A 27,889-nucleotide genomic window follows, 5' to 3' on the forward strand; every position below is an offset into this window, starting at 1 on the left:
TTTTAAGATTCCACATATGAGTGATAGCATATGGTATTTGTCCTTCTCTTTCTGACTGACTTCACTCACCATGATCATCTCTAGGTCCATCCATGTGGCTGCAAATGGCATTATTTCATTCTTTTTATGGCTGAGTCGTATTTCATTGTATATACATACCACAACTTCTTAATCTATTCATCTGCTGATGGGCCCTTTGTTTGCTTCCATGTCTTGGCTATTGTAAATGGTGCTGCTATGAACACTGGGATGCATGTATTTTTTCAAATTGTAGTCTTTTCTGGATATATGCCCAGGAGTGGGACTGCTGGATCATATGGCAACTCTATTTTTAGTTTTTTAAAGGTGACTCCATACTGTTTTCCATAGTGGTTGAACCAATTTACATTCCCACCAACAGTGTAGGAGGGTTCCCTTTTCTCCACACCCTCTCCAGCATTGTTACAGAAATGTAAATTTCCTCAGAAGGAGTTCATCTTTAAGCTTAATGAAATTTTATAAAGCACTAGACTGAGTAATGCATGACTTATACACACGGCTACAAAATGCACAGGTGTTATTTCTCTTCTGGATGCTTAGTTTATAAACATTTTGCTGGCTGTGAAGGCTACATACTTTCCTTCTCTAACATCTCAAGACAAGATAACCACTTTGGACATGGTTAGTCATTAATAAAAGTGGATATAACTCCACACTTCAAACAATCTTTGAGCCAATTCTTGGTTCTGCTTACATCATTTCCTTAGCCTCACTGCATCCTTAACAAAGAACTCATGCAGGAAGTAGGACGGGTGGCTCTTCCACCACTTTCCTTGTTGTTTCATTCGCTTTCATTATTAGCATTATCTTCAATCCAGGGTTTCTCTTAAGACTATTTTGTGAGGATCAGATTAATTAAAATTAGACAGCAGAATTCATGAATGTACTTAGTGAGCACTCACTGTCATAAGCTTCAACACTCTGTAAGTGAACAAATGTCCTCTCTTGCCTCAAGATATCTCAGGAGTCATGCAAGACTAATGACTCTGAAACACAGATCAAGTGAGGGTGTCAGGCTCGATCCACATACTAAACATCTGTAAATTGTAATGTCTTATTTGAAAATATAAGGACTGACACGTTCTTCCTGCATCACAAGAGAGCACCTTAGCTATCCTACTGTGCCCCTGCAGCACACCACATGGTTGTTAGAGGCCCCTGCAGCAGAGAATGGGAAGTCTCTGAAAGTGTGTGACCAAAGCAGTGACAATCAGAGGCCCACCAAGTTGGAAAAGCCCTTCAAGAGCAGCTAGCACAGTCTTCCTGCCTGACAGGTGCCCACTGCACGGCCACACGCAGCTGCCTGAGAGCTTTAGACAAAAGCTTATTTTGATAAACTTTCTAGCAAACAAACCAGTAACACCCAAACACTACTCTGTCTAAGCATGGACAAGGTGAGTCCACTCGCCAGACGTGAGGGGAAAACAGGCCTCAACCATCATTCTAGCAAGTACAACCACGGTGTTAGAGACTTACTGATCAACCATTTGAGTTTCTAACTATGACCAGAAATCTCCACCAACACATGGTAAAAAACGTAAAGCGTAAGTCTGAGCTTGAGAGGAAGAACTGGACACGGACTCACCTGCATCGAGGTAAGTGTTGTTATGTGTAGGAATAAGGAAGCTCAGCAAAGCCAGGAGAAGGACAGTGCCATAAAGGAAGGCAAAAGAGGGTCCCAGAAAAGCATTTATAATCAAGGTCACGTGCAACAAGCTCGAAGGATATCAGGACTGAAAAACAACTACTGGACTTGGTAAGAGTCCGATCATTTCAGGACCTCTGGGAAGGCTGATTAAAGTGGTAAATGAAAGAGCTGCTTAAGGGAGCAAAACAGGAACTGAGGATGAAGGAAGTAGAAGCAAGCAGTATCCACCAGCATTATTAACCAGTATTTCAAGTTATTTTGCTGGCAATGGGGAGGACAAAGTCAGATAGAAACTTGCCTTAAATGGTTAAGCAAAGTCTAGAAATGGACTGACAGCGAAGGGAAAACAGGAAACTCAAAATCTGAATGTTAAGGAAAGTAACCCAATAGAGGAGGAAGAGAAAGAACGGAGAGGTTCAGAAGAGCCTTTGAAGACCTTGAGGTCACTTAATCAGAGACAAATTTTGCAGTGAGTTTCCACAGATTAACAAGCTCACTAAAATCTACCAGTTATGAACCTCTGGAGTATAGGATTAACTTTGGAAAAGGGGACAAATGTTTTCTTCCAAATTAGAAGACAAAGACAACAGCCTTCAGGAAAAAGGGGAGGAGGGCAGAACTGCAGAAGCTCACGTCAACTGGCCTGGACCTCAGAGCAACGTTTTTGGAGCAGGTACTGTGTGCCGAGGAAACCAGAGCATGGCTTAGAGAAAACACCCCAGGGATCCAGTCTAAGGGCCAGGGCCAAGCGGAGGGCAGGCACCAAGGGAGCCCAGAAGGGAGACAACAGCCCAGCCTAGACTGGTGAAGGCAACGCCTCCCATCAGGACAGCACCTGACCTCCTCTTGGAGAGAAACCTCAGGTTAACTGGACAAAGAAGGGAGAGAAACACTGTGCAGGACAAGACCCAACAAAGGCACAGAGGCGAGGAGGACGCGGCCCAGTTGCACTGTGCAGGCCACACCACATGAGCACGACAATGTGGCTGCTACAGCGCCAGACAAGGGGGCGACAGCAGCGGGACAACAGAACAGAAGGAAGTCAGCTAAGAGCAAGAAGGATGAGAAGCCGGCCACTGGGCCAGAGTCTGGCACACAAGGTGCGGTGGGAAGGACAAGCGAAGGTGTCATCAAGGAAGGGTGAAGGCTCCCAGCTGCCGAGGCGGGCGGGCAGACCTACAAGAAGGAAGCAGAGGTGGAGAAAGCAGCGGCAGGGGGCGCTCACAAGGCTGGCTCCGAGAGAGGAGGCTTGGGCTGGGCTGAGAACAGGGAAGAGCAGGACAGGAGGATCTCCACATCTCAGGTAGAAATGCCACCAGGAGCTGAGAGGAGCAGGAGGGGACACTGACTAGGACAATCAGTAATTTTTCAAACTCAATTCTTTGGGTCTCAGTTTCCTCAGCAAGTAAATCCTGTCGCAGCAGTAAATACACGTTCTGCTGTTGTCCGGTCCAGTTCTGAAGTTCTGTGGGTCTGCGATTTGCCAATCCCAGCATTCCAACTGGGACACCAGTGTGGACATCTGCAAATGTGCAAACACACCAAGAACAGGGCACTCACGGTGTGCAGAGAGGCATGTAACTAGAATAACTGTTGACAGAGCCAACTTTCCTACTATTTAAAAAAAAAAAACAGAGATACAACTGACCCACTATCCTTTTAGAGGAAGAGAGAATATTGATAGTAGCTACAATTTAAGCAACTTAGTGCATGATGTTACCTTCTATGCTTTTCAACAGAAAACAGCAACAATATTACAAGCACGGTCAAGAATTCACCTACGGAACTCCTTTCTCCAAGGCAACCAAACAGCTTCGGCAAGAGGCTGGTGACTCCCTTCTCTAAGCTGTCCTGGCCGTCAGCTAGAGATGCACTCGCAGCAGCAGTCACCCCGCCAGCAGCCTCTAAGGGGCTGAGCGTTCAGCAGGGACCTGCAGAGAGCAGCTGGGCTACCTCATCACAGTGGACTAACCACCAGCATTTCCAGAGGAAATAACTAGGTTGCAGCAAACCATTAAATAGTAAACAACTTCCCTGAATTTTAGCATGAACACAATATTACTACCATGCTGTACACATAAATATTAATTAGCTTTTGAGGGTTTTCTTGAGGAAAATGAAAATTAACATTCCCATTTCACAGGTGATGCAGCTAAAATTAACTAAAATTGAAATTCTGGGCCACTAAATGCAATCCTAGATTCAATCCAGAAACAGAAATTGGATAATTGTGGAAAAATCAGTGAAACCGCAAAAAAGCCTGTGGTTAAATAATACCATACCGATTTAAATTTCTTAGTTTTGACAAATATACCAAGGTTAAGTAATACATCAACATTATGGAAAGGTGGTTGAAGAAAATATGGGAACTCTATACTAACTTGGTAACTTTCTGTAAGTCTAAAATTATTCCAAAATAAAAAGTTTATAAAGAAAAAACAAAACAAAAAAACCCAGGGCCATAATAAGTTAAATTTCCCAACTTCTCATTGAGTTTTAAGATGTAACTAATGTCCTCAAAGTACTCAACAGAAAAATGTTCTTTGCGTTCTATGCATGAAAAAAGCCAATTTCCATAGAAAATGTGGTAATTCAATGCCACAAACGTTACTGGAATTACTTTAATGTAATCTAGAAACTAACATTCACTTATACAGTTAAAAAAAAAGTTTGGAAGCCCATGAGATACAAATTATTTGATTTCAGCTCATTCTGGTTATACTATCTCAAAAATAAAGTCACCTCGTGTCTTCACGCTAGAGTATTCTAGCAAATGAGTTCAGAAAGCCCGTAGGGTTAAAAAAAGTCCAACAGAGAGAGCTACACACTGCCCAGAAGCATCCCACACAAGCACCAAATAGAACTCAATCAGTAATCAAGTCAGGAGAACAGGCCTCAAGTTAATAAGCACACTTCACACGTGCATTATAAATAAAGGTGAAAATATGAATATGTGATTAATGAAAATTAATCTAGCAGCTGTGTATAAGAAACCCAGTTCAAAGTAAAGGTAGGTTAAAAGTAACAGAATAGAAGAAGATTTACCATGAAAATACCAAGTAAAAGAAAGCTGGAATGGCCATGTGAGCATCAGACAAAGCAGACTTCACAGCCAAGAAAACCGCCAGGGATAAGAGGAACGTAACTTAGCTGACAAAATATGGTCAATTCACCAGAAAGACATGACAATCATAAATGTATCTGAGCCAAACAAAAGAGCTTCAAAATACATGAAACAGAAACTAAACAAACTGTGGGGGTAACTCAATAAATCCACAATTTTAGTAACAGACTTCAACCCTCCTCTCTCAGCAACTGATGAAACTAGTAAACAATCAGCAAAAGTTTAGAATTAAACAAAATAATCTGACATTCAAGAGAACACTCCACTCAATAATAACAAAATATACATGTCTCAGTGCATAAATAATAGATGCTAAGATAGACGACAAAACCTTAAAATTTTTCGAAGAATTAAGAATCATAAAAGGATGTTCTCTGACCATACTGGGATCAGACTAGGACACAGTAACGTGAAAACAGCAAATTAAACAGCATCTTAATAATCTGTGAAGCAAAGAGGAAGATTTAAGGGAAATTAGAAAATATTTTAAACTGAATGAAACTGAAAGTACAACATACCAAAATTTGTGGGATGACGCTGAAGTATGTGATGTTTATAGCACTAAATATGTATATTAGGGAAGAAAAATGGCCTCAAATCAATAACCTAAGGTTCTACTCTAACAAATTGGAAAAATTAAAAATCAAAATAAACCCAAAGCAAGCAATACAGCAAAGGGTGTTTAAAAAAAAAAAATCAAAACAATAGGGAAAAAAATCAATGAAACTAAAAGCTGGTTCTTTAAAAAGATTAAAAACTTAAGGAACCCCTATTAAGACTGGCAGAAAAGAGAGCAGACAAATTGCCAATATCAGGAGTGAAAGAGGGGACACAGACCCTCACAGATATTAAAAGGATAATAAAGACAGACTACAGACAACTTTACACACATAAATCAACAACTAAAATGAAATGGACCAATTCCTTGAAAAGCACAAACTACTAAAATAGAAGGCAACAATTGTTAACTTGCTTTATGAGGCCAGCACTATACTGATACCAAAATCAGGCAAGGACAATACAAGAAAACCACTGACATATATCCCATAAAAATAGATGCAACAACGCTCAACAAAATATCAGTACAATGAATCCAGCAATTATTTCAAGAAGAGTAATATACCATGATCTAGCAGGGTTTATTCCAGGAATGCAAAGCTGGTCCAATATTCAAAAATCAATAATATGATCTACCACATTAACAATCTAAAGAAGAAAAAAACACATGGTCATATCAATTGATTCAAAAAACACTTCGCAACTTTAACATCCACTGATAAAACTCTCAGCAAACTAATAAAGGAAGAAAAACTTCCTCAACATGATAATGGGCAACTCAAAAAATCCACAGTAGACATCATTCTTTATAGTGAAAGACTAAACGCTTTCCCCCTAAAATCAGAAACAAAGAAATTGTACTAAAAGCCCTATCAAGTGCAATAAAGAAAGAAAAAGAAATAAAAGGCATACAGAATGAAAAACAAACCAAAAAATTCACTGTTCACAGACAACATGATTACCTACACAGAAAATCCCAATAAATCCACAAAAAATTCCCAGAATATATGATTTTAGTAAAATCAACAGACATTAGTTGAATACACAAAAATTAATCATATTTCTATATATCAGCAATGAATAAATAGAAACTGAAATTCTTAAAAACACCATTTTTTACAAAATTTGAAAAAATAAAATACTTTATAAATCTAACAAAACATGGTACAGGATCTGTATGCTGAAAACATACAAAACATAGATGAAAGAAATCAGAGATGTACTATATATCAATTCTATCTCAATTTAAAAAAGAAAGGAATCAAAGATGACCAAATAAATAGAAACATATACCATGTTCACAGTTTGGAAGATTCAACACAGTAAGTATGTCAATTTCCCCCCAAACTGATCTACAGATTCCAATCAAATCCCAATAGAATTACCTGTAAGACACAGACAAGCTGATTCTAAAATGTCTGCAAAAGCAAAACAACTATAAAAGCAAAATGAAATAGCAAAAACATTTCTTTTTTGGTTGGAGGAATCACCTTGCCAATTTTAAGACTTATAGTAATCAAGACAGTGTGGTATGGGCAACGGGAGAGACCCATAGATCAACAGACCAGAACAGAACACAGTCCAGAAATAACCTACGCAAATAAGGTCAACTGATTTTTGACAGAAGTGAAAAGTCAATTCAGTGGAGAAAGGATATCCTTTCAATAAATGGGTTTGAAGCAACCTGACATCCATGGGCGGGGGGAGGGGAATCCCTACCAGAATCTGATACCTTATACAAAATTAACGAAAATGAAAATCACAGATCTAAATGTAAAATTATGACATTTTTAGGAAAAAAAATAAGAAAAATATCCTTATAACCTGCGATTTTATAAAACAAAGAGTTCTTAGACATGACACGAAAAGGTATGATCCATAGAAGAAAAAAATTGGAAGCTGAACTACATCAAAATATTTTTTTCTTTTTGCAAAAAACAGTTAATAGAGTAAGACAAGCTACAGACTATAAGAAAATGTTTGTTAATCATATATCCTGATATAGGACTCATATCGAGAATTACAAAGAACTATCAAATCTCAAAGAAAATAAACAATTCAATCAAAAATAAGCAAATTCTTGGGGGGATGGCATAGCTCAGTGGCAGAGCACGTGCTTAGTGTGCACGAGATCCTGGGTTCAAATCCCAGTACTTTCATTAAAATTAAATAAACAAATAAATAAATAGAATAAAACCTAATTACTTCCCCCCAAAATTTAAAAAAAAGACTCTTTAATAAACACTTTACCCAAGAGGATACAAGAATGACAAATAAAGAAATGAAAAGTATTCAGTGTCAGTAGTCACTGGGGAAATGCAAATTAAAACCACAATGCCACTACACACCCATTTATCAAAATGGTTAAAATAAAATCTACTGACAATGTCAAGTGCTACCACGGATGTAGAGCAAGTGAACTCTCACACACTGCTGATGGGAAGTCAAAATGGTACAGCCACTCTGGAAAACAGGTTTGCAGTTTCTTATAATGCTATCGCATGACTCTGCTCCCACTCCTTGGTATTTATCCTAAGGAAATGAAAATTTACCTTCACACAAAAACTTGTACACAAATGCTTATAGCAGCTTTATTTATATCATCAAAACCTGAAAAAACCCCAATGTCCACTAAAGAGAGAATGGATGAACTGTGGTACACCCATTCAATGGAACACTACTTGGCAGTAAAAAGGAACAAACTACTAATGTGTGAAGCAACTTGGATGAATCTCAAAATGATTATGCTGAGTGAAAGGAATCAGGCTCAAAAAGCTACATACTGTATGATTCCATTTATATGACTGCTGCAAAAGACAAAATCATAGTAACAAAGCACTGGCTGTCCAGAGTTTAGGGGTGGGGTAGTGTTCTTGTATAGGAAGAGCATGAGGGAGCTTTTGTGGGTAATGAAATTGCTCTGAATCCTGTGACAGTGAATACATGAATCTACACATGCGTTAAAAATCAAAATAATGGTACATTAAAAAATACAAACTTTACTACATGTTGATTTTTAAATTAGCATGTTAAGAAAACCTCTGAGAAAAACTCTCTGGCAGTATCTACTAAAGTCAAGCCACAGGTATACTTAGCAATTCCACTTCAGGTATACACTCATTGAAAATGAGCACTCTTATCCACCAAAAATCCCATACAGGAATGTGCACACCAGCTTGATTCATATCAGCCATAAAATGAAATAACGCAAATGTCCGTCAATAGTAGAATGGGTAAGTGGTGGAATATTCGCACAATGGAAAACTGCCTGCCGTGAAAAAGAAGGATGAATTGCTACATCAACAACACCGAAGCATCTTAGATATAACATTGAGCCAAACAGCACTAGCAGAGAGCACTTTTATGTGAAGTTCAAAACCAGGCAAAACGCATGAGAACAGCAGTGGGGTGAGGACGCGGGGAGATGCTTTGCCTGTGTTCTGCACGCTGAAAGACTGGTTACGTGGGGTACACATGAAGGACTGCATCACAGACACGCTCACGTACCTGCACGACACCGATAATCTCAGCGAAATCACAGAAGGCTCTAGATCTTTACTCAGCCTACTCCCTCAGTCACTGAGGTAAATGTGAACTAGAGAGAGTTATGATTCCTGAACCTCATTTCACCATGGCAGTGATTTCTACAACACAGGGAAGGCTGCTTAGTGCACCCTGCGTACCCCAAGATCCAAATCACACCATTGACCACAGGGTATCCTGTATGATGGATTAAAGGCTGTATGATGGCCTTTAAACACCACTGACGTCACCTCCTCCTTGCCACCTCAGCAATGAAACAGGATTTATGTTATTACAAATGCCCCCTACACCGTCCATTTCTCTGACTTTAAAACTGTAAAATCACTGTTTGAAAATGCACTTTGATCCCTCTCCCAAATAGCTTCCTTTTATAAACCTCTAACAGCATTACAAAAATAGCCCTAAATTTCCATTTGATCCCTCCATGAGTGTAAATTTTATGTAATTTGATATCCCTACAGCTAATGACACAGGACAATTTCCACTATACAGCAGTTTTGGTGAATAACATATACATGACTTAATTTTGCGCACTTATTCAAATACAGAATTCTGATGGTATAAGTATTTTTATTTTGTGTAAATACCTAAATGCTTAACTGTTAAAGGATGGGAAAAGCCAAAATTTGAAAAAGAAGAGTCGCTGGTAATATCAGGTTGTAAAAGTACCATTCACCTTCTTGCTCCATATGTAGTGTTCATTGTAGAAAAGTCTTAAAGCTTGAGGCATGCGCAAAAAAGGGAAAAAGAAAGTCATCAGAATTTCTAACACAAATTATTTTGACATATACCCTGTCAGACTTTCCTATGCAAGTAGATACACATGCAGATGCTTTACAAAAATGGGTCCTCATTGCAAACACTTTTCTATTTTATAAGCTTCTTTCTTCACTTAATACACCATGAATTATGAAAATTACATTTTAAAATAGAAATGCAAAATAGCAAGATGCATTCTCGACGGCCTTCACCTATCAACTTTTCATTTTGGGGCTAACCCTTCACGGTCACGTCAGAGCAGACATCACACACGGCTGCTAGAGCAGGCTGCGTCCAACACGCACATGGTCACTGCTCCCTGCTCCCCGCCAGTGGAAACGGTGTCACTGACACTGTCCTGCAGCAGAGTCCCTAACAAAGAAAGACGGCCAGACTCCCGAAACCACTGACCACATACATGCACAGCACTGTGTGCCACTAGGCACAGTGTAAGCTCTTCCAGGCTCTACCTCCTGCATTCTTACCACGGCCCTAGGCGCTGGGTGCCACGCCACCCAGAAAACTAAGGCTGTGCGAGGTTGTACCTGAGGGCACAGAGCCTATCAAGCTTACACCCCCCAAGCTCTGAACACCAGAACTCTGCTGTGGGCCAAAGCCGCTACAAGCTACACTGTGCTTTCCTACATATCCTACGGTCCTCATTTGTTTGTAGAACCACCTCTGTGCAGAAACGCCTTCTTTGCCTCAGCAGTCGCCTTGCTGAAGATGCTCCCAGGTCTGATGCTCAGGCTGTGCCCAGCACACTGGGCAGTGGGGGTAAGACCGCTCCTGAGAATCAAGACAGTCCTTCCACTCTTCTTTCTTAGACACCTTCTCCCTGGTGACTCTACATGAAATGGAGGGAAGGTGCCCCAAGAATCGTAAGTCTCTCTGGGAAACGCAGGGCCAGTCCCTGTTACTTGTTGACAAACACTGTTCTGTACCAGGTAAAGCATCCCAAAGAACTCACCATCTGTGGGGAAACAATTCAGAGATTTTAGAATTACATTAAGAATTTTTGTGATTGCTATTTACCATAGCCAAGACATGGAAGCAACCTAAATGTCCACTGACAGATGACTGGATAAAGGAGATGTGGATATCTAGATACAATGGAATACTACTCAGCCATAAAAAAGAATAAAATAATGCCATTTGCAGGAACATAGATGGACCTAGAGATTATCATACTTACTTCAATGAGTGAAGCAAGTCAGACAAAGAAAGACAAATATTATATGACATCACTTATATGTGGAATCTAAAAAAAAAAAAGACACAAATGAACTTATTTAGAAAACAGAAACATACTCACAGACATAGAAAACAAACTTATGGTTACCAAAGGGGAAAGGAAGGTGGTGAGGGACAAATTAGGAGTTTGGGATTAGCAGATACAAACTGCTGTATACAAATACAGATAAACAACAAAGTCTTATTGTATAGCACAGAGAAGGATATTCAACAGCATGTGATAACTTACAATGAAAAAGAATATATATGTATAACTGAATCACAATGCTGTACCCCAGAATCTAACATAACATTGTTAATCAACTATACTTCAGTTTTAAAAAAATGTTAAAGAACTTTTGTGATTGCTGTTACCCTGTTACCGTATCTTTAGTGCACTATTATTAAAATACTTGTGAAGAAAATTTAAAACTAAAGACATAGCTTTAAACTTTAAAATATAATTTTAAAAAAAGTATGGTTTTAAAGGTGTAGGTCACAACTCAATAGTACATAATAAAATAACTGTACACTACAACCAGCATTTTGCTAATGAAAATGAAGGGAATAGAAAAGAACAAAAAGCACTGCAGCATCATTTTGTAAAACGCCATGTGTGTGTGCAGGGTGAGCAGGCACTGCAAATCTTAATGTGTCTCATTTATTATAGTGGGGCCTGGTCAAAAACCTAGATTTATAAGTTTAACAGAATAAGACAGTCCTATCAAAAATAGTACAGGCACACGGTTATCTGAGTTTGCAAAGTGCGATTAGAATAATAACTAACAGGTTATTTTAGCTAAATATTGCAAACTAACAGAATTATTAAAGTCTAAAATTATGGAATGAAAGGCTAGTGTAAGAATTTTTACTGTACTACCAACATGTCTTTATTTAATCAATAGAAATGGAGATATTTCACATCCAGCTGTAGCAAGTATTATCAACATTTTTGTAAAGGATTTGCTTAGGCAGACCTCCTCCCCTCCCCTCCTGGGCAGCAGTAAGCATTGCCTTTAATTGACACTCCAACGATGCAAATACCTAAGTCTCATGCTGGATCCCAAGAACTACACCTGTTTCACTCTCCGGGGCACTGGAAAATGGCAACCTCTGGAAACTCTGAAGTCCAAGGCTGTGACCCAGGATCCAAAACAAATCTGACAATATAATCTAAAGAAAGCTCCAACAACTGCACTTATCACCCAGAGAACACTCCAAATACCTTAAGCTACAAGTAAAACACATACACATTACTGTACATTCGTAAAATAGTATACGCATTGGAGAGCCAAGCCATATGCAATGATTTATCATCTACTCTCACTTAATACCATTCCAACATAACATTTAGAATCTTGCATAAAACAATTTCTCTCAAAATGGCACACAAATAAATACTTCTGAGGAGACTTTTGTTGTTACTGTTGCAAATATCTTTGAAACAACTTAATTTAACACTTTTAACAACACAACTTTTGAAAAAATCCGTTATCTTTCAGGAGACAACTGAATGAGTGGAAGCGACTGCCAACTGCATACCCACGTACGACGACTTGTCTTGTAAAGTGCTGTGACCAAGAGCAGAATAAAAGTGGCAGCAATCCACAACTGGCGGAGGCAGCGTGTGCTAGCTGCCTTCATAAGCAAAACGGGAAAAAATTACTACTCAAACTCCGTTAGTTCAAACCCTGCACATATGCCTGCTTTACCAGACCACCAGTCACCCCTAAGAACTTTTAACAAGCAGGGAATGAGGGGCCAGGGCCGCCACCGCGGGAAGACTGTCAGGTACCTTTCAAACGACCATACTGGAGAGGGCCGAGAAAACTTCCAGGAGGCACTTTTCAACCATCATTCGCAAGGGCGCGGAGAAGGTGGGCGCCGCGAGGGAACCCCGCTCGCCACCTGACTCACGCTCATCCTGGAATCGCACTGGAGGGAGCTCAAGGACGAGTTCCGTGCCGGGCGACAGGGCACCACCCCCGGGTCCGTGACAGCGCCGCGCAGGTGGGCCGGCGGCGCCGCGCTCCCCGGGAGATGCGGCACCTGGCGCGCGGCAGCCCGGCCCCGGCTCCGTGCGCGGGGCGGCGGCGCCTCCCACCCCCGGCCCGCCGGCCCCGCGGGGGGCTGTCAGGGCGCGAGCGGACCGCGGCCCCCGCCCTGCGCCCGTTACCGCGCCCTCCGCCCGCCCCTGCCCCCGCCCCCGCCCGCCGCCCGCCGCCCGCCGCTTACCTCGAAGTAGCCTCCGGGGGCGGCGCCGCCCGCGCCCGCGCCCGCGCCGAGGGGCCCGTTGGCCGCCGCCGCGCCGCCCGGGGCCGCCAGGCCCGCGGCCTGGGAGCCGCGCAGCGCTGCCGCCGGGCCGGCCTTGCCGCCGCCCGCGCCGCCGTTGCCCCCGCCCGAGCCGCCGCCGCCGCCCCGCTTGTTCTTCCGGCGCTTGGCCCCGCGCTTGGCGTCGGCCGGGCTCATGGCGGGCGGGCGGCGGGCGGGTAAGGCGCGGAGCGGGCGCGGGGCCGCGGGCGGCGGCGGAGGGCGGGGAAGGCGGGGAGGCTGAGGCGGCGGCGGGGCGCTCCGGCCGGCCGCGGGCGGGGGGCGCTGCGCGGGGTCGCCTCCGGGCGGGGAGGGCCGGGCGGGCAGGAGCTGCGGGGCGGCCGCTGGGTGGGAGCAACGGCGAGTCCACCGGGCCCGGCGCCGCCGCTGACCAGAGTTAGAGTCCAATATGGCGGACACAAGGGGAAAGGGATCCCAGTTTACGTCGGGGGAGGGGGAAGGAGCGGCAGGGAGGGGGAGGGGTGTGGGCGCCCTCCCCCCCCGCCTTACTCCGCCCTCCCTTGCGCCGCTCCCCCTCTGCCGCGCCAGCCCCTCCCGCCGTTAACGTACGCCGGCGCGCAGGGCACGCCGGGACCTGGAGTCTGCACGCCGGCGCCGCCGCTGGAGGCGCCAAGCGTGGGGACCACGATTCCCTTCAGGCCGCGCGCGTCCGTACGCCAGAACGCCGCGAGGGGCTCGAGTTGGGGAGAAGGATGCGGGGATGATGTCACCCCGCGCTCGCTCCGCACTTCCCCTCCCGCTGCGCGCGGCCTTCTGGGAGTTGTAGTCGGGCGGAGGGGTCCGGCCCGCGCAGAGCCGCGTCGCTCACAGTGCGCGAACTACAAGGCTGGCGGCGAGGAGTTCCGCCTCTTTGACAGGCTCCCAGACGCCCACGCGCCTTGCGCCCCTACCGCCGGGTCCGCAGCTCGGCCCGGCCCCCAGGATGAGCCAGGCGGCCGCCGCGGCTCTGGCCCGCTAGAAGAGGCCCGGTGACCTTGGCCCGGCTCCGGGTTCGAATCCGCCTCCTCCGCTAGCTGGCTCTTTGACCTTGGGCCTGGCCCCTCGCCCGGGTCCAGGTGACTCCGTGGGACGAGGATGACCCGCCTCGTAGGCTGGGCGGGTTCCGGAGGGCTCTGGGCCCGGCCGTCGCCGGGTCGGGGTCCGCCCTGGGCGATGGGGCGGCTGCAGGCCGGCACACCTGGCCTGTAGCTTGGAACGCCTGCCCTAGAGGCGCCCTTCCAAACTCGCTCTCTCCCTGCGGCCCCCTGCAGCCGTCGCCTGGGCTCCTGGTGCCTTGCGACCCTGCAAGGTCCCGGGGGCGTCCAGCCATTTCTCACAACCTCTCATTCACCCACCGCGAACCCCGTCAGACCCTCCCAGGCCTTCCAGCGGGGCTGCTGCGCCCGGACCTTCCTCCTTGCTGGGCGCTTTGCCCATCATCAGCAAGCCCCAGGTACAGTTCTGCCCTTAGATCTGGACCACAGGGGTGCCTTGCCTGGGCCCTGCACTCCAGAGGGCCTCACCCATCACATACATTGAGGCATAAAAGATGTGTTTTCCCGTCTTTGGTTTCATGACTGACTACCGGGCAGAGATGCAGAGGAGATCGGCACTAGGATGTATGGTATGAGCGCCTCTATTTGCACTCTTTCCTGGGCCCCACAACCGTTAGCTCTGGGTCTGCCAGGTCTCACTGCCTCACCGTCACTCTTGCCCCCCGCTGCAGCCGCCGCCTTCTAATCCTCTGACCCGTTCTTCATGCCGCAAACGGATGAGCGAATATGATCAGATCAACCCTCTGCTTAAAGGCTTTCAGACTCCACGTTGTGTGGGCGGAATAAAGACCTGTCACCCCTCCTGGAGGACTTTGAATGACCCTGCTGCTGAAGGTGGAGTTTGAGAGGGTGGGTTGGGATGCCTGTCCTGGCACCCCCCTGGGTGGGCAGTGTTTTGGGCTGCCTCCCTCCCCACACAGGCTGAGTCAGACACTCCCTGCTCCCCGCAGCCCCTGTGCTTTCTCTTGTCAGAGCACATTGTGCTGGACTGGGATTCTTGGTATTCACCAGTATCCCCAGAAACATGAAGTCAGGGGATAAAACATGGGAGTGTCTACCTCCTGCACCTCTGAACCCCAGCTCCTGCCAGGCAAGGGCTGGGCGCATACCAGTATTTGCTGGATGGATGAATGACGTAATCATGACCACTTGTCAACCAATTATGCACCAGCCCTCTGCCTGCTGCTAAATCATCTCATTTAATCCACACAACCATTCTCAAGATAGGCACCAACAGCCAACAGGTGAGAAACTGTACGTTTGTACTTGGTGAGGGCTTTGCCCAGACTCACCCAGATAGTCAGAGGCAGAGCCCAGATTTCAACTCAAGTGTGGCTGCAGTGAGACTTTTGGGTTCCAGCAGAGCACATCGTGAATCGATCGGGAGTTCCTCGGGTGGCTGGAGACAGGGGAACCCTCTCTGAAGAGGTGAGCCAGAGCCAGTCACTGTCAGAGCAAAGAACTTTCAGAAATTCAAGACCCTGGAGCAGGGGAAAGCTCAGCAAATCCCAGGAACCAACAGCAGCCGTCACAACTGGAGCAAATGGAAGTGGCAGAAGCCACATCCTCCATGTATGTTGGGTTCTATTCTAAATGCAGCTGGGAGCCCTGGAGGGTTTTGAGTAGGGACTTTCATGGCAGGTTGTACATTTTTGAGAAAACCCTGGCTGTTATGTTGAGAGTGGATATCAGGGGAGCAAGATTAGAGGCCGGGACACTTACGACAGCCTCACAGGGTGTGGAGAGGGTGCTCCTAGCAGACAGAAGTTAGGAAGAAAAGGCATAAAGCAGTGGTTCCCAACTTTTGCTTTTCATCATCTCCTAAGGAAAAATTAGTAAGAAATTAAGGAGAGAATACTAAGGAATAAGATTTTGTCTGGCAGGGTTGAACTTTGGAGGGCCACAAACCATTGTAGTATCTACAGGTCTGTTTCTCCCCTTAAGAGTCAATTTTCACCCCCTTGAGGAATGTGTTAGTGTTCTCCAGAGAAACAGCTCCAATAGGAGATATCTATCTATCTATCTATAGATTTATATAGATAGATAGGTAGATAAAGATATATACCTATTTATTTGAAGGACCTGGCTCACACAGTGACGGAAGCTGACACGTCCCAAGACCTGCAGTCAGCAAGCTGGAAACCTCAGAGAGCCCGTGGTGTAGTGCAAGTCCGTGGGCCTGAGACCCCGGAGGGCTGATGGTGTTGTTCTAGGCCAAAGTCAGCAGGCTTGAGACCCAAGAAGAGCTGTTTCAGTTTGAGTCCAAAGGTAGGAAAAAAATAACTGATTCAGCTTGGAGGCACTCAGGCAGCAGTTGTCGTCTTTTTGTTCTATTCAGGCCTTCAACTGCTTGGATGGGGAGGGCAGCCTGCTTCACTCAGTCCACCGATTCCAGGGCTAATCTCACCCGGAAACACCCTCAGCAGACACATCCAGAGTCATGTTTGACCGAATGTCTGGCCGCCCTATGGCCCAGCCAAGTTGACCTAAAATAACCGTCACAAGGGAGATTCAGGACTTAGGGCCAGAAAGGTCTTTGTATCCTCGTAACAGTGACGGCAGCTCAGTCTCGCGGGAGCACAGCCGTCATAGGGAGGGGAGGAGTCAGGCATGGAGATGCCACTCCAAGCACCTCGTGGTCCTGGAGGGCTCTCAGAACCACCTTCAGGGAAGGGTGGCATATGCTGGGTGTTTCTGTAAAAGTGAAGATTTATCACTTTCATGTGCAGTAAATATTAATCAAGATATGAATACGTACTGGTAACAAGGCAATTGTATAAGAAAAATCAGGTAAGTTCATGATCTCACAATTCATAACCAGTGAGCATTACATAATAATGAACCTAGATAGCCTTTTCTAATTTCTGACTTTGTTAAGTCTGCAGAAATGACAGTTGGACACCCCTTCTCAAGCCATTTCCATGCCCCAAGCAGCCCCAAGCAAAACTCCAGCAGCGGGCTTCCCCAACCCACGCCACCCTAGCAGAGCACAGAGAATTCTCTGCAGAAACTACAGTGTGAGAATGGATATGGCCATATTCATGTTTGGGATCCCAAAGAGTCAGGCAGCTGTTCATGTGCACCCAAAATTGAAGCCCTCAGGTCAGAAGCTCTGCTCTGTGGAGCTTCTGATCAGCCTCTAAGCATGTCACTTGTAGACATGAAGGAAAAGTCAAGGATCACCAGTCATTTAAGAAATGGCTCAAGCGCAGATATAAAAACGTGTGTGTGAAGGGGAGCAGGCAAAGAAGCTGTCAATGGAAGGAATCAAAATATTTCTCAAAAACTGCTAATAGCCTCAGGGACGTTCAAGAAAGGAGTCTTGAAATTAAAAATACAGCCAAAATTGTAAAAGAAATTCAATAGAAGGGTTGCAAGATAAAGTTAAGGAAATTATTCAGTAAGTAGAACAAAAAGACACAGAAAATCAGAGAGAAATGAGACTTAAAATCTCAATCCATGAGGTCCAACTACTTTCCAATACGAACTCTAGGGGAAAAAATGGAGGGAAGTAACTTTTGAAAGAAATACAATTTATCAGAAGTAAGGACTTGAATGTCCAGATTGAAAGAGTCCACCAATGATGGTGACTGACTGGAGGGAACCAGAGGTAAACAGCCTAAAACATTCAGAGAGAAAAAAGGAAATCACATTTAAAAAAAAAAAAAAAGGCAGGAACACGAATCTCACTGAGCAATAACGCTCATGACGTTCAGTGCCAAGTAGTGGAGGAGCCCTTTACAATTCTGAAAGAAAATCACATACAAGGTAGAATTGTATAGTCAGCCAAACTGTCGATCATGTATGGAGACAAAAAAACCCAATTTTGGACATTCAAATTATCTTTTTCAGGTAAACAGACTAACACAGTAACAGAAAACCCCTAAAATACCAGTAGATGTATTTCTCACAGAGGCTGTTAAGTCCCCTTCATCTTATAACTGAGGTAGGACTCACCAGGGTCAGGAACTCCGGTGCTCAGTGCGAAGCCCTTAATGGTGTCCTAAGGGTGGGGAGTGAACCCGCGGTGGACAGAACCCTACCCGCCAGCAACGCAGCCTTCACGTAGTTTAGACCAGATTAAGGTGAGGAGCACCGGCTCCACTTGCGGGGCAGAGGAAGATATCGTCTGTAGCCTCTGCAATCTTTTATACACAAGTCAGCTTTCAGTTAAAATTTTGTAGGCAGGTCAAGACACAGGGCCATTTTACAGAAAATAAAAAAGCAGAAGGCTACAAAAGCCCATAGGTGAGTCACATATTGGAGTTAGTAGACAAAGATATATTGTAACAGTAGTTAATATGTTTAAGAAAGGAGAAAAAGATGTAAAAAACAGATGAAAGAATGGAGAATTTCACCCAAGAATTGAAATCTATAAGAAGATTAACTAGAACTGAAAAATAAAGTAACTGAAATTAAGACTTCAATAAATTAATAGGTGAGACATAGTACATGAAAGGATTAATAATTAGAAGAAAATTCAATATAAAACAACTAGCACAGAGAGAAAAAAACTGATAAAACAGCGAAGAGAACAGAAAACAGATGACACAGCTTAAAGTTTAAATGCACGCAACTGGTGTCCCAAAGGCAAGGGGAGAGAAGGCCCCCGAAGCAGATTCTCCAGAACTGATATTTACCCACAGTTCCAGGTCTCTCCATGAAACGGCAAACAGACCACACCAAAGGGTAAGCACATCACTGCCCCGCTGCTGAAAACACAGACAAAGACAAAAAGTCAAAGAAGATTTTCCTGTCTCCAGAGGTACGTGACAGCCGACTGCAACAGCAATGAAGCTAGGGAGCGATCGAATGACAGAGTAATTAAGGAAAAAACTGCCAACTTCTAATTTTAAAAAATCTTAATGTTTTATTTAACACAACATATTCGAAACATCATGACTAAAACATGTAATCAATACACAATTATTAACACTTTTTTTATACTAAGTTTTCAGAATCCTGTGTCCTATTTACACTTCCAGGCTCTCCACGTTTGGAGTCACTGTGTTCTGAGTACTCAACAGACACGCGACTTACGACAACCATATTAGACAGCAACCTGTATTTTTTTTACTTAGAAACAAAAATATCATGCAAGAATGAAGGTAAAATAATGGCATTTTCAGATAAACAAAAATAGAATTTATTGCCAGCAGGAACTCACTAAAAGAAATACTAAAGAAGGTTCTTTGTTTTTTGTTTTGTTTTGTTTTGGGGGGCAGGTAATTTATTTATTTTAAATGGAGGTACTAAGGATTGAACCCAGGACCTCGAGCATGCTAGGCATGCACTCTACCACTGAGCTGTACCCAACCTCCCAAAGGAAGTTTTCTGGGCAATAGGAAAATTGCTCCAGATGGAAATGAAGAAAGGAATAAAGACCAAATGTATATAAATGAAATATATATAAGATTTTATATCTAGATATAGATATGATTATTTTATGCCAGCTTTTTTAATTTTTAAAAATTGTGGCAAATATATATATATAATGCAGAATTCACCATTTTAATCTTTTTCAAGTGTACAATTCAGTTGGCATTAGCTACATTCACAGTGCTGTCCAGCCATCACCACTATCCATTTCCAGAATGTTTCACCATCCCAGATACTCGGTGCCCATCAAACAATACGTCCTTTTCCCTTCTACTCCCAGGCCCCGTTAACCTCTAGTCTACTTTGTTTCTATGAGTTTGCCTATTGTAGGTATGTTAAGTGGAATCATACAATATTTGTACTTTGATGTCTAGCTTATTTCACTTCGTGTGTTATCAAGGTTCACCCATGTGGTAAGTATGTGCCAGAATGTCTTTCCTTCTTCAGGCTGAGTAATAACCCACTGTGTGCATATGCCACGCCATGTCTTATCTGTTCGTCTGCTGGAAGGCGTTTGGGTTGTTTCTCCCTTCGGCTGTTGTGAACAACGTTGCTATGAACCGTGGTGTACGAGTTACCTGTCTGAGGCCCTGCTTTCAGTTATTTGGGGTATCTATCTGGAGTGAAATTGCTAGATCATATGGTAATTCTATATAGAACCTTTTGAGGACCCACTAAACTGTCTTCTAGAGCACTTGGGCATTTTATATTTCTACCGGCAATGCACAAGTGTTCCAGTTTCTTTCTGTGCGTCCTCACCAACACGCGCGTCCTGTTGTTGGTAACGGCCCTTTCTAAGGGGTGTGAAGTGGTGTCTCCCTGTGGTTTTGACACACGTTTCACTCGTGGCTAATCTGCTGTGTCCCCTGCGCGTGCTTATCGGTCACTTGTATATCTTCTTTGGAAAAACATCTACTTCAGTCCTTTGCCAATTTTTACCTTTTGCAAATATTTTCTCCCATTCCGTAGGTTTTGGGAATTTTTAAGTTGGGCTGTCTGACTTTTGTTCTTGTTGAGTTATAGGAGCACTTTATATTCTGGTTATTAGTTCCTTATCAGATAGAAGACTTGCAAATATTTTCTCCCATTCTGTAGGTGGGTTGTCTTTTCATTCTCCTGATAGTGTCCTTTGATGCACAAAAAGTTGTAATTTTAATGAAGTCAAATTTATTTTTCCTTTTGTTGCCCATATTTTTGTTGTCATATTGAAGAAGCCACTGCCAAATCCAAAGTCATGAATAATCATGTCTGTGTTTTCTTATAAGAATTTTATAGTTGTAGCTCTTAAATTTAGAACTTTGATCCATTTTTCATTAATTCTTATAAATGGTTGAATTCTTTGGCATATGAATATCCAATTATCCAAGCACCAGTTGTTGGAGAGACCTTTCTTTCTCCACTGAATGGTTTTGAAACCTTGTGAAAATCATTTGGCCACAGAAGTGACGGTTTATTTCTGGGCTCTCAATCTTATTCCATTGGTTTGTATGTCTGTCCCCGTGCCAGCACCACACTTTTGATCCCTGTTCCCTTATGAGAAGTTTTCTAACTGGGAAGTGAGTCGTTTTCAAGGTTGTTTTGGCTGTCCTGGGTCCCTGGGAATCCCACACGAATTTTAAGATGGGTTTTTCCATTTCTATAGAAATTGCCATTGGGGCTGGAGTCTGGGAGGGACTGCGCTGCCATCTTACCAGTGCTAAGTCTCCCAAACCATGAGTATGGGACGCCTGCTTATTTAGGTTTACGTCTTTTGTGGTGACGGTTCTTTCACCAGTGTCTCAGTGTACACATTTTGTGCCTACTTGGTTAAATTTATTCCTAATTTATTCTTTCTGATGCTATTGAAAATGGAATTTTCTTAATTTCCCTTTCAGATTGTTGATGGTGTACAGAAATACAACCGATTTGTGAATCTGTACCCTGTAACTGTGAGTGTGCTGTGGATTACCCAGGGGTCACCTGCAGATGCTTCTCCTTGTTTCTAACTTGGGTATCTTGCCTTTCTTTCTCGCCTGATTGCTCTGGCTACGCTTCCAGAACTATGCTGAATGTAAGTGATGAAGGTGAGCGTCTCGTTCCTGACCTTGGGGGACAGCTGTGTCCCTCTGCACTGAGCATGTTAACTACAGGCTTTTCATACGTGGCTTCTGTGATGCTGAGGCACTCTTCTTCTATTCCTGGCCTGCTGAATGCTTTTTTTTTTTTTCCATGAAAGGATGCTGGATTTTGTCAAAAGCTTTTTTTGCATCAGTTGAGATGATCATGTGTTTATTTCTACTAATGTGGTGTACTGATTTTCATAGGTTGAGCCACTCTTGCAGTCCTGAAAAAACACCAGTCACTGTGTAACCCTTTCGACATGCTGCCAAATCCAGGGCGCGAGCACTTCGTCGAAGATTTTTGCATCTGTATTCACGAGATATTTACTCTGCCGTTTCCTTTTCCTGTAGTGTCTTTGTGTGGCTTCAGTATCAGGACATTACTGACTTCACAAAATGAGTTAGAAGTGTTTCCTCTTCCTCTTGAATTTTTTGGAAGAATTTGAAAAAGATTCTTTTTTTTTTTTTTTTTTTTAACACATTTGCTAGACTCTCTCCATGAAGCCATCTGGTTCCGGGCTTCTCTCCGCTGGGGTTCTGCACAGTTTCAACCTCATTTTTATAGGTCTACTCATACTTTCTATCTGTCCTGGAGTCGGTTTTGGTTAGTATTTCTAGGAACTTGTCCATCTCATCTGTTGTCTAATTTGCTGACATGCAGGTGTTCACAGTAGTCTTTTATAATTCTCATTTTTGAGAAGTTCGGTGATGTCCTCTTTGATTGTTTTTCGTAGTTTGAGTCTTCCCTCTTGCTTAGTCAGCCTAGCTGAAGGTCTGTCAATTTTGTTGACCTCCTCAAAGAAACAACTTCCGGTGTCCTTGGTTTTCTCTATTGTTTTCTAGCCTCAACTTCATCTCTCTGCTTTGTTCTTTATCGCTTCCCTTCTGCTAGCTTTGAGTTTACTTTGCTCTTTTTAGTTCCTTAAGGCAAACAATTAGGGTGTTGATTTGATCTTCTGACGTAGACGTCTGCAACTGTAAATATCCCTGTGAGCACTGCTCACTGCCTTCCCTAAGTTTTGGACGTTGTGTTTTCATTTTTGTTCTTCTCAAGGTAATTTCTAATTTCCTTTGAACCGCTGGGTTGTTTAAAAGTATGTTGTTTAATATCTACATGTTTGTGAGTTTTCCTGAATGTTCACTCTCTATAATCCATTAATTTCACACTTAGGTGTATGTCCAACAGGTATGTGAGCAAAACTGTACCAAGAGACAAACACAAAACACAATGTTCAGTTTGGCTATTAATAGCCAAAAAAGCTTAAATGACTGAAAGAATGGATAAAATGAAGCATCGTCATCTAAGGATATACTATACCGGAAAGAAAAAGAACAAACTACACAACGAAAACTACACAACGAGAACGCATCCCACTAATCTAATATTGAGCAATAGAAGCCACGCCTCTCCAAAAAATACACATTGTGATTCCATCTACTTAAAGTTCAAATAACAGACCAAGTAAATTATGTGATTAAGATTGTGTGCTTTGGTGATTAAACTTTAATTATAAAGGAGTGATTTCCATAAAAGTCAGAATAGCGATTACTGTGGAGGAAAAGGCAAGGGTCCTGACTGGGAGGGAGGACAAGGAGGGGCTTCTAAGGTGTTGGCAATGTCGTTTCTTACTGCAGTCAGATGTTTTGTGGGCATTCGCTTTACGATAATTCACTGAACTGTACTTTTAAAGTAATTTAGTGAGGTGTGCTTTTTTGTGTGCTGTACTTCACAGTATAAAGCTAAACAGAGCGGCTTTGAGTCGGTGACAACCTTAAGCACCTCATAAACGCAAGGGCAAGCAAATGCTTTCTGGAGGAGGAAACCCTGTTCAATCCGGGTCTCAAAGAACTTTCAGGTAGGGTACCAAGTTACATGGGTTCAAAGTAAGGGAGGAAAAAATCCACAGAACACACAAGGAAGTCATCACTGGTGACAGCCAGCAGGGATAAAAGGCCTCAGAACTAGACCCACAAAGACTCAACACTGCAATTAACATATATAGAATATGAAATTGACAAATCTGGCAAAACTGATTAAAAACAAAAGGGAGAGTATAAATTAGTGTTAATGATTAAAAGATGCCACCAGGGATAATTAGCTTACAAGAGAATATTTTGAACTTTATGCCAAAAACTTGTAAAGAGATGAAATATACAAATTCCCAGAAACTTGTAACTTAACAAACTGACTTAAATGTAAACAATTCCCAAACATTTAAAAAAATCTAATCAGCATTTCAGAATCTTTTGTTCCTGAAACTAGCTCAGAGGTTTTATTGCTGAGCACTACCACACGCTCAGGGAACCAGCTAATTAGAATCCACGGCAGAGAGAGAACGCGCCTTAGGCTTGCTGCAGGGAGCCAAGCGTAACCTGACAGAGTTAATGTAAGAAAACGACAGGTCAGTGGAGCTGTGAACATGGATGTTTAAAAACCCTAAACTGAGCATCGACACGGTGTTCTGTCTTCCTATACAAGGTGGACTTATCCTAGAAACGCAAAGCTGGATGTGCACTGAAAAGTGTCAGGCGCTGTAATACACTGCAGTAACTGATCTAAAGGGGAAAGTCGTATTTTTCAGTAGAAGCAGAACTGGTAAGGTCAGACATCCACTGTGACAAAATGAAACAAATGAAAGACAAACCCCTACCGCAGGGCTCCTTACCTGTTGGTTACCTAGCAGGCACCTACAGCAAAGGCGTCTCGGCGAAAATGCTCAAACACAAAGATGCCCCACAACGCCGTGGATGCGTGGTAGTGTACTGGAGACAACAGAAAGTTCCGGGAGAGAAAGGCCCAAGAATGAGTGGCAGTTCGCTGCAGATGATGTGGTTGTGAACGTAAAAGATTCAACAGAACCCAGATTCTTACTATAATGAGACTTTGCAAGGATGTCAGATACACAACATGCAAAAAAACTAATTTCTCTATGGCAATGACAGGCGGCAGGGGCTGGGGTCCACACTCAGGGCCCTTTCCTCCCTTCATGTCCAGACAAGTGTCAGACCTCACGGAGTGCAGCTGAGTGTCCCTTCCTGTCCGCCCCTTTGCCAGTTTAGATTTTCCACTGGCCTGGGGGACGGCCTCCCTCCATGAACGTACAGACCTGGAGGGCAGCGACATAGTCGGCTTTCTCAATACCCACCGGAGCCAAGCATGGTGCCAGGAGCAGGGCAAATGCGCAATAAGCATTCAAATAACTGCGTTTTGTCTCTAGAGGTCTCCAATGGAAGGCAGGCCTCTGGGCCCCAGGCACCCAGCACACTAGCCTCTTCTATCTCTGGGGACTACTTGATAGGACTAGAAAAAAGGTGGATGAGCAAAAGCCAGCTCTGCTGTCACCCACTCTGGGAGTCCCAAGGCCTCTCCCTCTGCTCAGCTCCCCCAGTGCTAACAGGCACACCATGCACTCCTGGGCCCCTCTCCCTGACCGGGGCAGGGGCGGGGGGGTGCACTGCACTGCCAGGACCCCAGGTCAACCCCAGTCCACACTGCTCAGAGCCCCCCTCCCGAGCCAGCACTGGCCAAACCAAGGAGACAGCCCCGCAGGAGCCAACCTCACTTCTTAGGGCTGAGGTTAAGATTCTGCTCGATTAGGGAGCCCAGGGCCTGAACTTGTGGTTCTGCTCCAAGAATGACCTCTTACCTGTGGGCTTCTGGGTCAGCCGCTGACCATGCAACTTTCCTGCATACACACTAACACAAAATACCCTAAACACGAGGCAGACAGGAATCACACACCTTGGGCAAGAGTGGGGGAAAATCAAATCCAAAGAGCAAATGAATGCACGCAAAAGATACCTAGTTCAAATTAATGGTTTTATTTCCACATGTAACACTAGCAGGAGTCCAAAACAGACTGATATACATGGATATAGTTTAAATGTAACAAAGAAAGATTTAAACTATGTACACAGAGAAAGGGAAAGGGATTTTTCATGTCAATCTTCCTATTTTGCAATGTCTGAGTAGTAGAAACTAAACATTTTTTCCCAATTTAATTTAGTACGAAAGAATACAACTTTTATGATCAACCATTTGTCCTTAAGCATAAACTGCGAGAGATTTCGGCTGTGTGGCTGTCTTGGCTCCTGAAGTCTGGGTGTTGTCAGAACGTGACACAGAGCATCCCACAGAGCCCAGAAGGAACTACCGGCAACGGCGCCCGACAACGGGCGGACACGCCACACACCACTCTGCTGAGAACCAGTGCCCCGCCCGCCCCGACGCCAAGTAGAAACTACTACTTTCACCAAGCGAACTGGCACTGAGCCAGCTTAAAAAGTCAGAGTAAAGAGTGAAACAGTTTCCTTTTCACACAGAGGAGGGACACTCCTTCAGCCCCCTTTAAAGTGAATTCTGTGCTGAGTCTCTGCTCCTCCAGAAGGATACACTGAAGGTCAGTTATTGCTAGCAAAGCCAGAGGAGGCCCCTCTCCCACCTCGAAGATGTTTCACATGAAAAGGCTGCTGGTTTGCTCTGAAGCCCTCTGAGGAAGGACGGGTGCAGAGGGGGAGGCAGCGGGCACTGCAAGGCCTCTCCCCAGCCAGCCACCCCCAAGCCCTGTACTGCGAGGGGCGGCCTGGGCCACCCTGCTGCCTCCTTGAGGACCCGAGGCTCTCACGCCTGTGGAGTTGAGTAGAGGCTGTTGCCCGGGCCCCTAGGGAGGAGAGGCCGCCGTACTTTGCCAACCAAACCCTACAGAGTGATCAAAGCCCAAAGGATCACGGCCTAAGGGCCAGAAGAGCAGCTCCTGAAATGAATGTCAATTGGTGGAGGTGGTACCCAAGCTCTTCGAAACGCAGGGCGGCCGTGACTTGGGCAACAGCTTGGACATCGGCGGCTAATAAGGCCACAATTACCGCCACCACCGCCCAGGGTCTGCTTGAGTAGACGTCAGGCAGTGGGAACTGAGGACCAGAGGGCGTGTGGTAAACACAGGGTGGATTTTTATCAGAAAAGAGAGAGGACACCCAACCACATGCCTGCCCCACTGACCTCGCGTGGCCTGGGCCAGGTGAAGGACTCAGGCACGGGTAAAGTTCCTGAGAGCAGGTGGACAACAGGACGGGGTGAGACAGGCACTGCTCCGTAGGCCATGAGGCCTCTGAGGGACACTAGGAGTGCTACATCTCCTGGGCTGCTGAAAGGCAGGTGAAGAACGGGCTTTATTGCACATTTCGTTCTTAAGAAACTGGGAATTGCCCTGCAGAGTCCTTGTGATCTGCAGGGATCCCTGACATCAATGCAGGTGGAGTCACGGGTGACCTGACTCTCACGGGAAGAGAAGTCCAGTGGTTGGTCTTCCCGGCGCTGTGCGTGCACCTGGGATCCTCAGGCCGGAGGGACTTTGTCTGGCTTGGTCACCGCGGTGGGCAGACGCCTCAGATGAGGGGGCACGCCTGGGAGAGCTGGGTGGACCTGCTTGCTCTCCAGCTAGGGCTGGCTCCTCAACGGTACTGCCAGGAGGAAGCTGGGGCAAACTTCACAAATGGGGAAAACTTCTTGGCAAACGTGCAGGTTCTGGAAAGAGGCTGGAACCACGATTCTCAATTCCAACGTGCCTAACTCCCTCTCTCCTACCCTGGAACCAGACTACCCAGAGGAGCAGTTGGAGACCTGGCCTGGGAGGGCCCAGGCTCCAGCTCCACAGCATCAAACTAGAGGTAACAAAAGGATCTAAGAGGGGCTGGAAACAAAAGAGCAGTTTACATATCAGATGCTGATGTTCAAACAGTCTTTTTGAGCTCAAGAAACTGGAGGCAGATAACCCACGTGAGGCCGCATGGAAAAACCAGCCAGGCTCTGTCTGTCCATCCATCTCTCCTGAGCGGCTCCCAACACTTCATATATAAATGGGGTGGTATCTTTTGTGGTTGATCTTTTTCCTGCAAGTTGGACAAGTGTTAGCATTCTTAAGGGAATCGCGGAGGCACTGGCTACAGAAGACGTGGCCACATTCTGTAGAAACAATGAGACGTCCATTCTGCACAATCTAGAAAAGGTAAAAAAGAACAGCCTTCACATCTGTTCCTACCCGAGCAGCAGGAGCCCCCAGAGAAGCCACTCCTGCCCATCCCCAGGAAGGTGAGTGGGAGAAGGGCCAGGGCTGCAACAGGAGGGAAACGGCAGGGAGACAGT

At 44.7% G+C, this 27,889-nt stretch overlaps 2 protein-coding genes and 1 long non-coding RNA gene across 5 annotated transcripts in view; 1 reads left to right on the forward strand and 2 right to left on the reverse strand.

The window, feature by feature from the left end:
* Positions 1-13,275, reverse strand: part of FAM193A (family with sequence similarity 193 member A) — a 138,348-nt gene extending 125,073 nt beyond the window's left edge. The window contains exon 1 of the mRNA XM_074351661.1: positions 13,140-13,275. The gene's annotated coding sequence lies outside the window, so the exon portion shown is untranslated. The remainder of the gene's footprint in view (positions 1-13,139) is intronic.
* Positions 13,276-13,447: 172 nt separating this feature from the next.
* On the forward strand, positions 13,448-20,666 carry LOC141574761 (uncharacterized). Its single transcript, XR_012501835.1, has 3 exons — positions 13,448-14,667; positions 14,807-14,838; positions 14,941-20,666. It is a non-coding gene; the product is annotated as an uncharacterized LOC141574761 (long non-coding RNA).
* Positions 20,667-25,553: 4,887 nt separating this feature from the next.
* The window catches only part of RNF4 (ring finger protein 4), a 28,944-nt gene continuing 26,608 nt past the window's right edge, over positions 25,554-27,889 (reverse strand). For all 3 annotated transcript variants that reach the window (XM_074351711.1, XM_074351721.1, XM_074351717.1), the window contains one exon: positions 25,554-27,743. In XM_074351711.1, coding sequence (XP_074207812.1) covers positions 27,594-27,743 — 150 coding nt within the window. In that variant the 3' untranslated portion in view covers positions 25,554-27,593. The remainder of the gene's footprint in view (positions 27,744-27,889) is intronic.

The sequence above is a fragment of the Camelus bactrianus genome, chromosome 2 (assembly GCF_048773025.1).
Source record: "Camelus bactrianus isolate YW-2024 breed Bactrian camel chromosome 2, ASM4877302v1, whole genome shotgun sequence".
NCBI lineage: Eukaryota > Metazoa > Chordata > Mammalia > Artiodactyla > Camelidae > Camelus > Camelus bactrianus.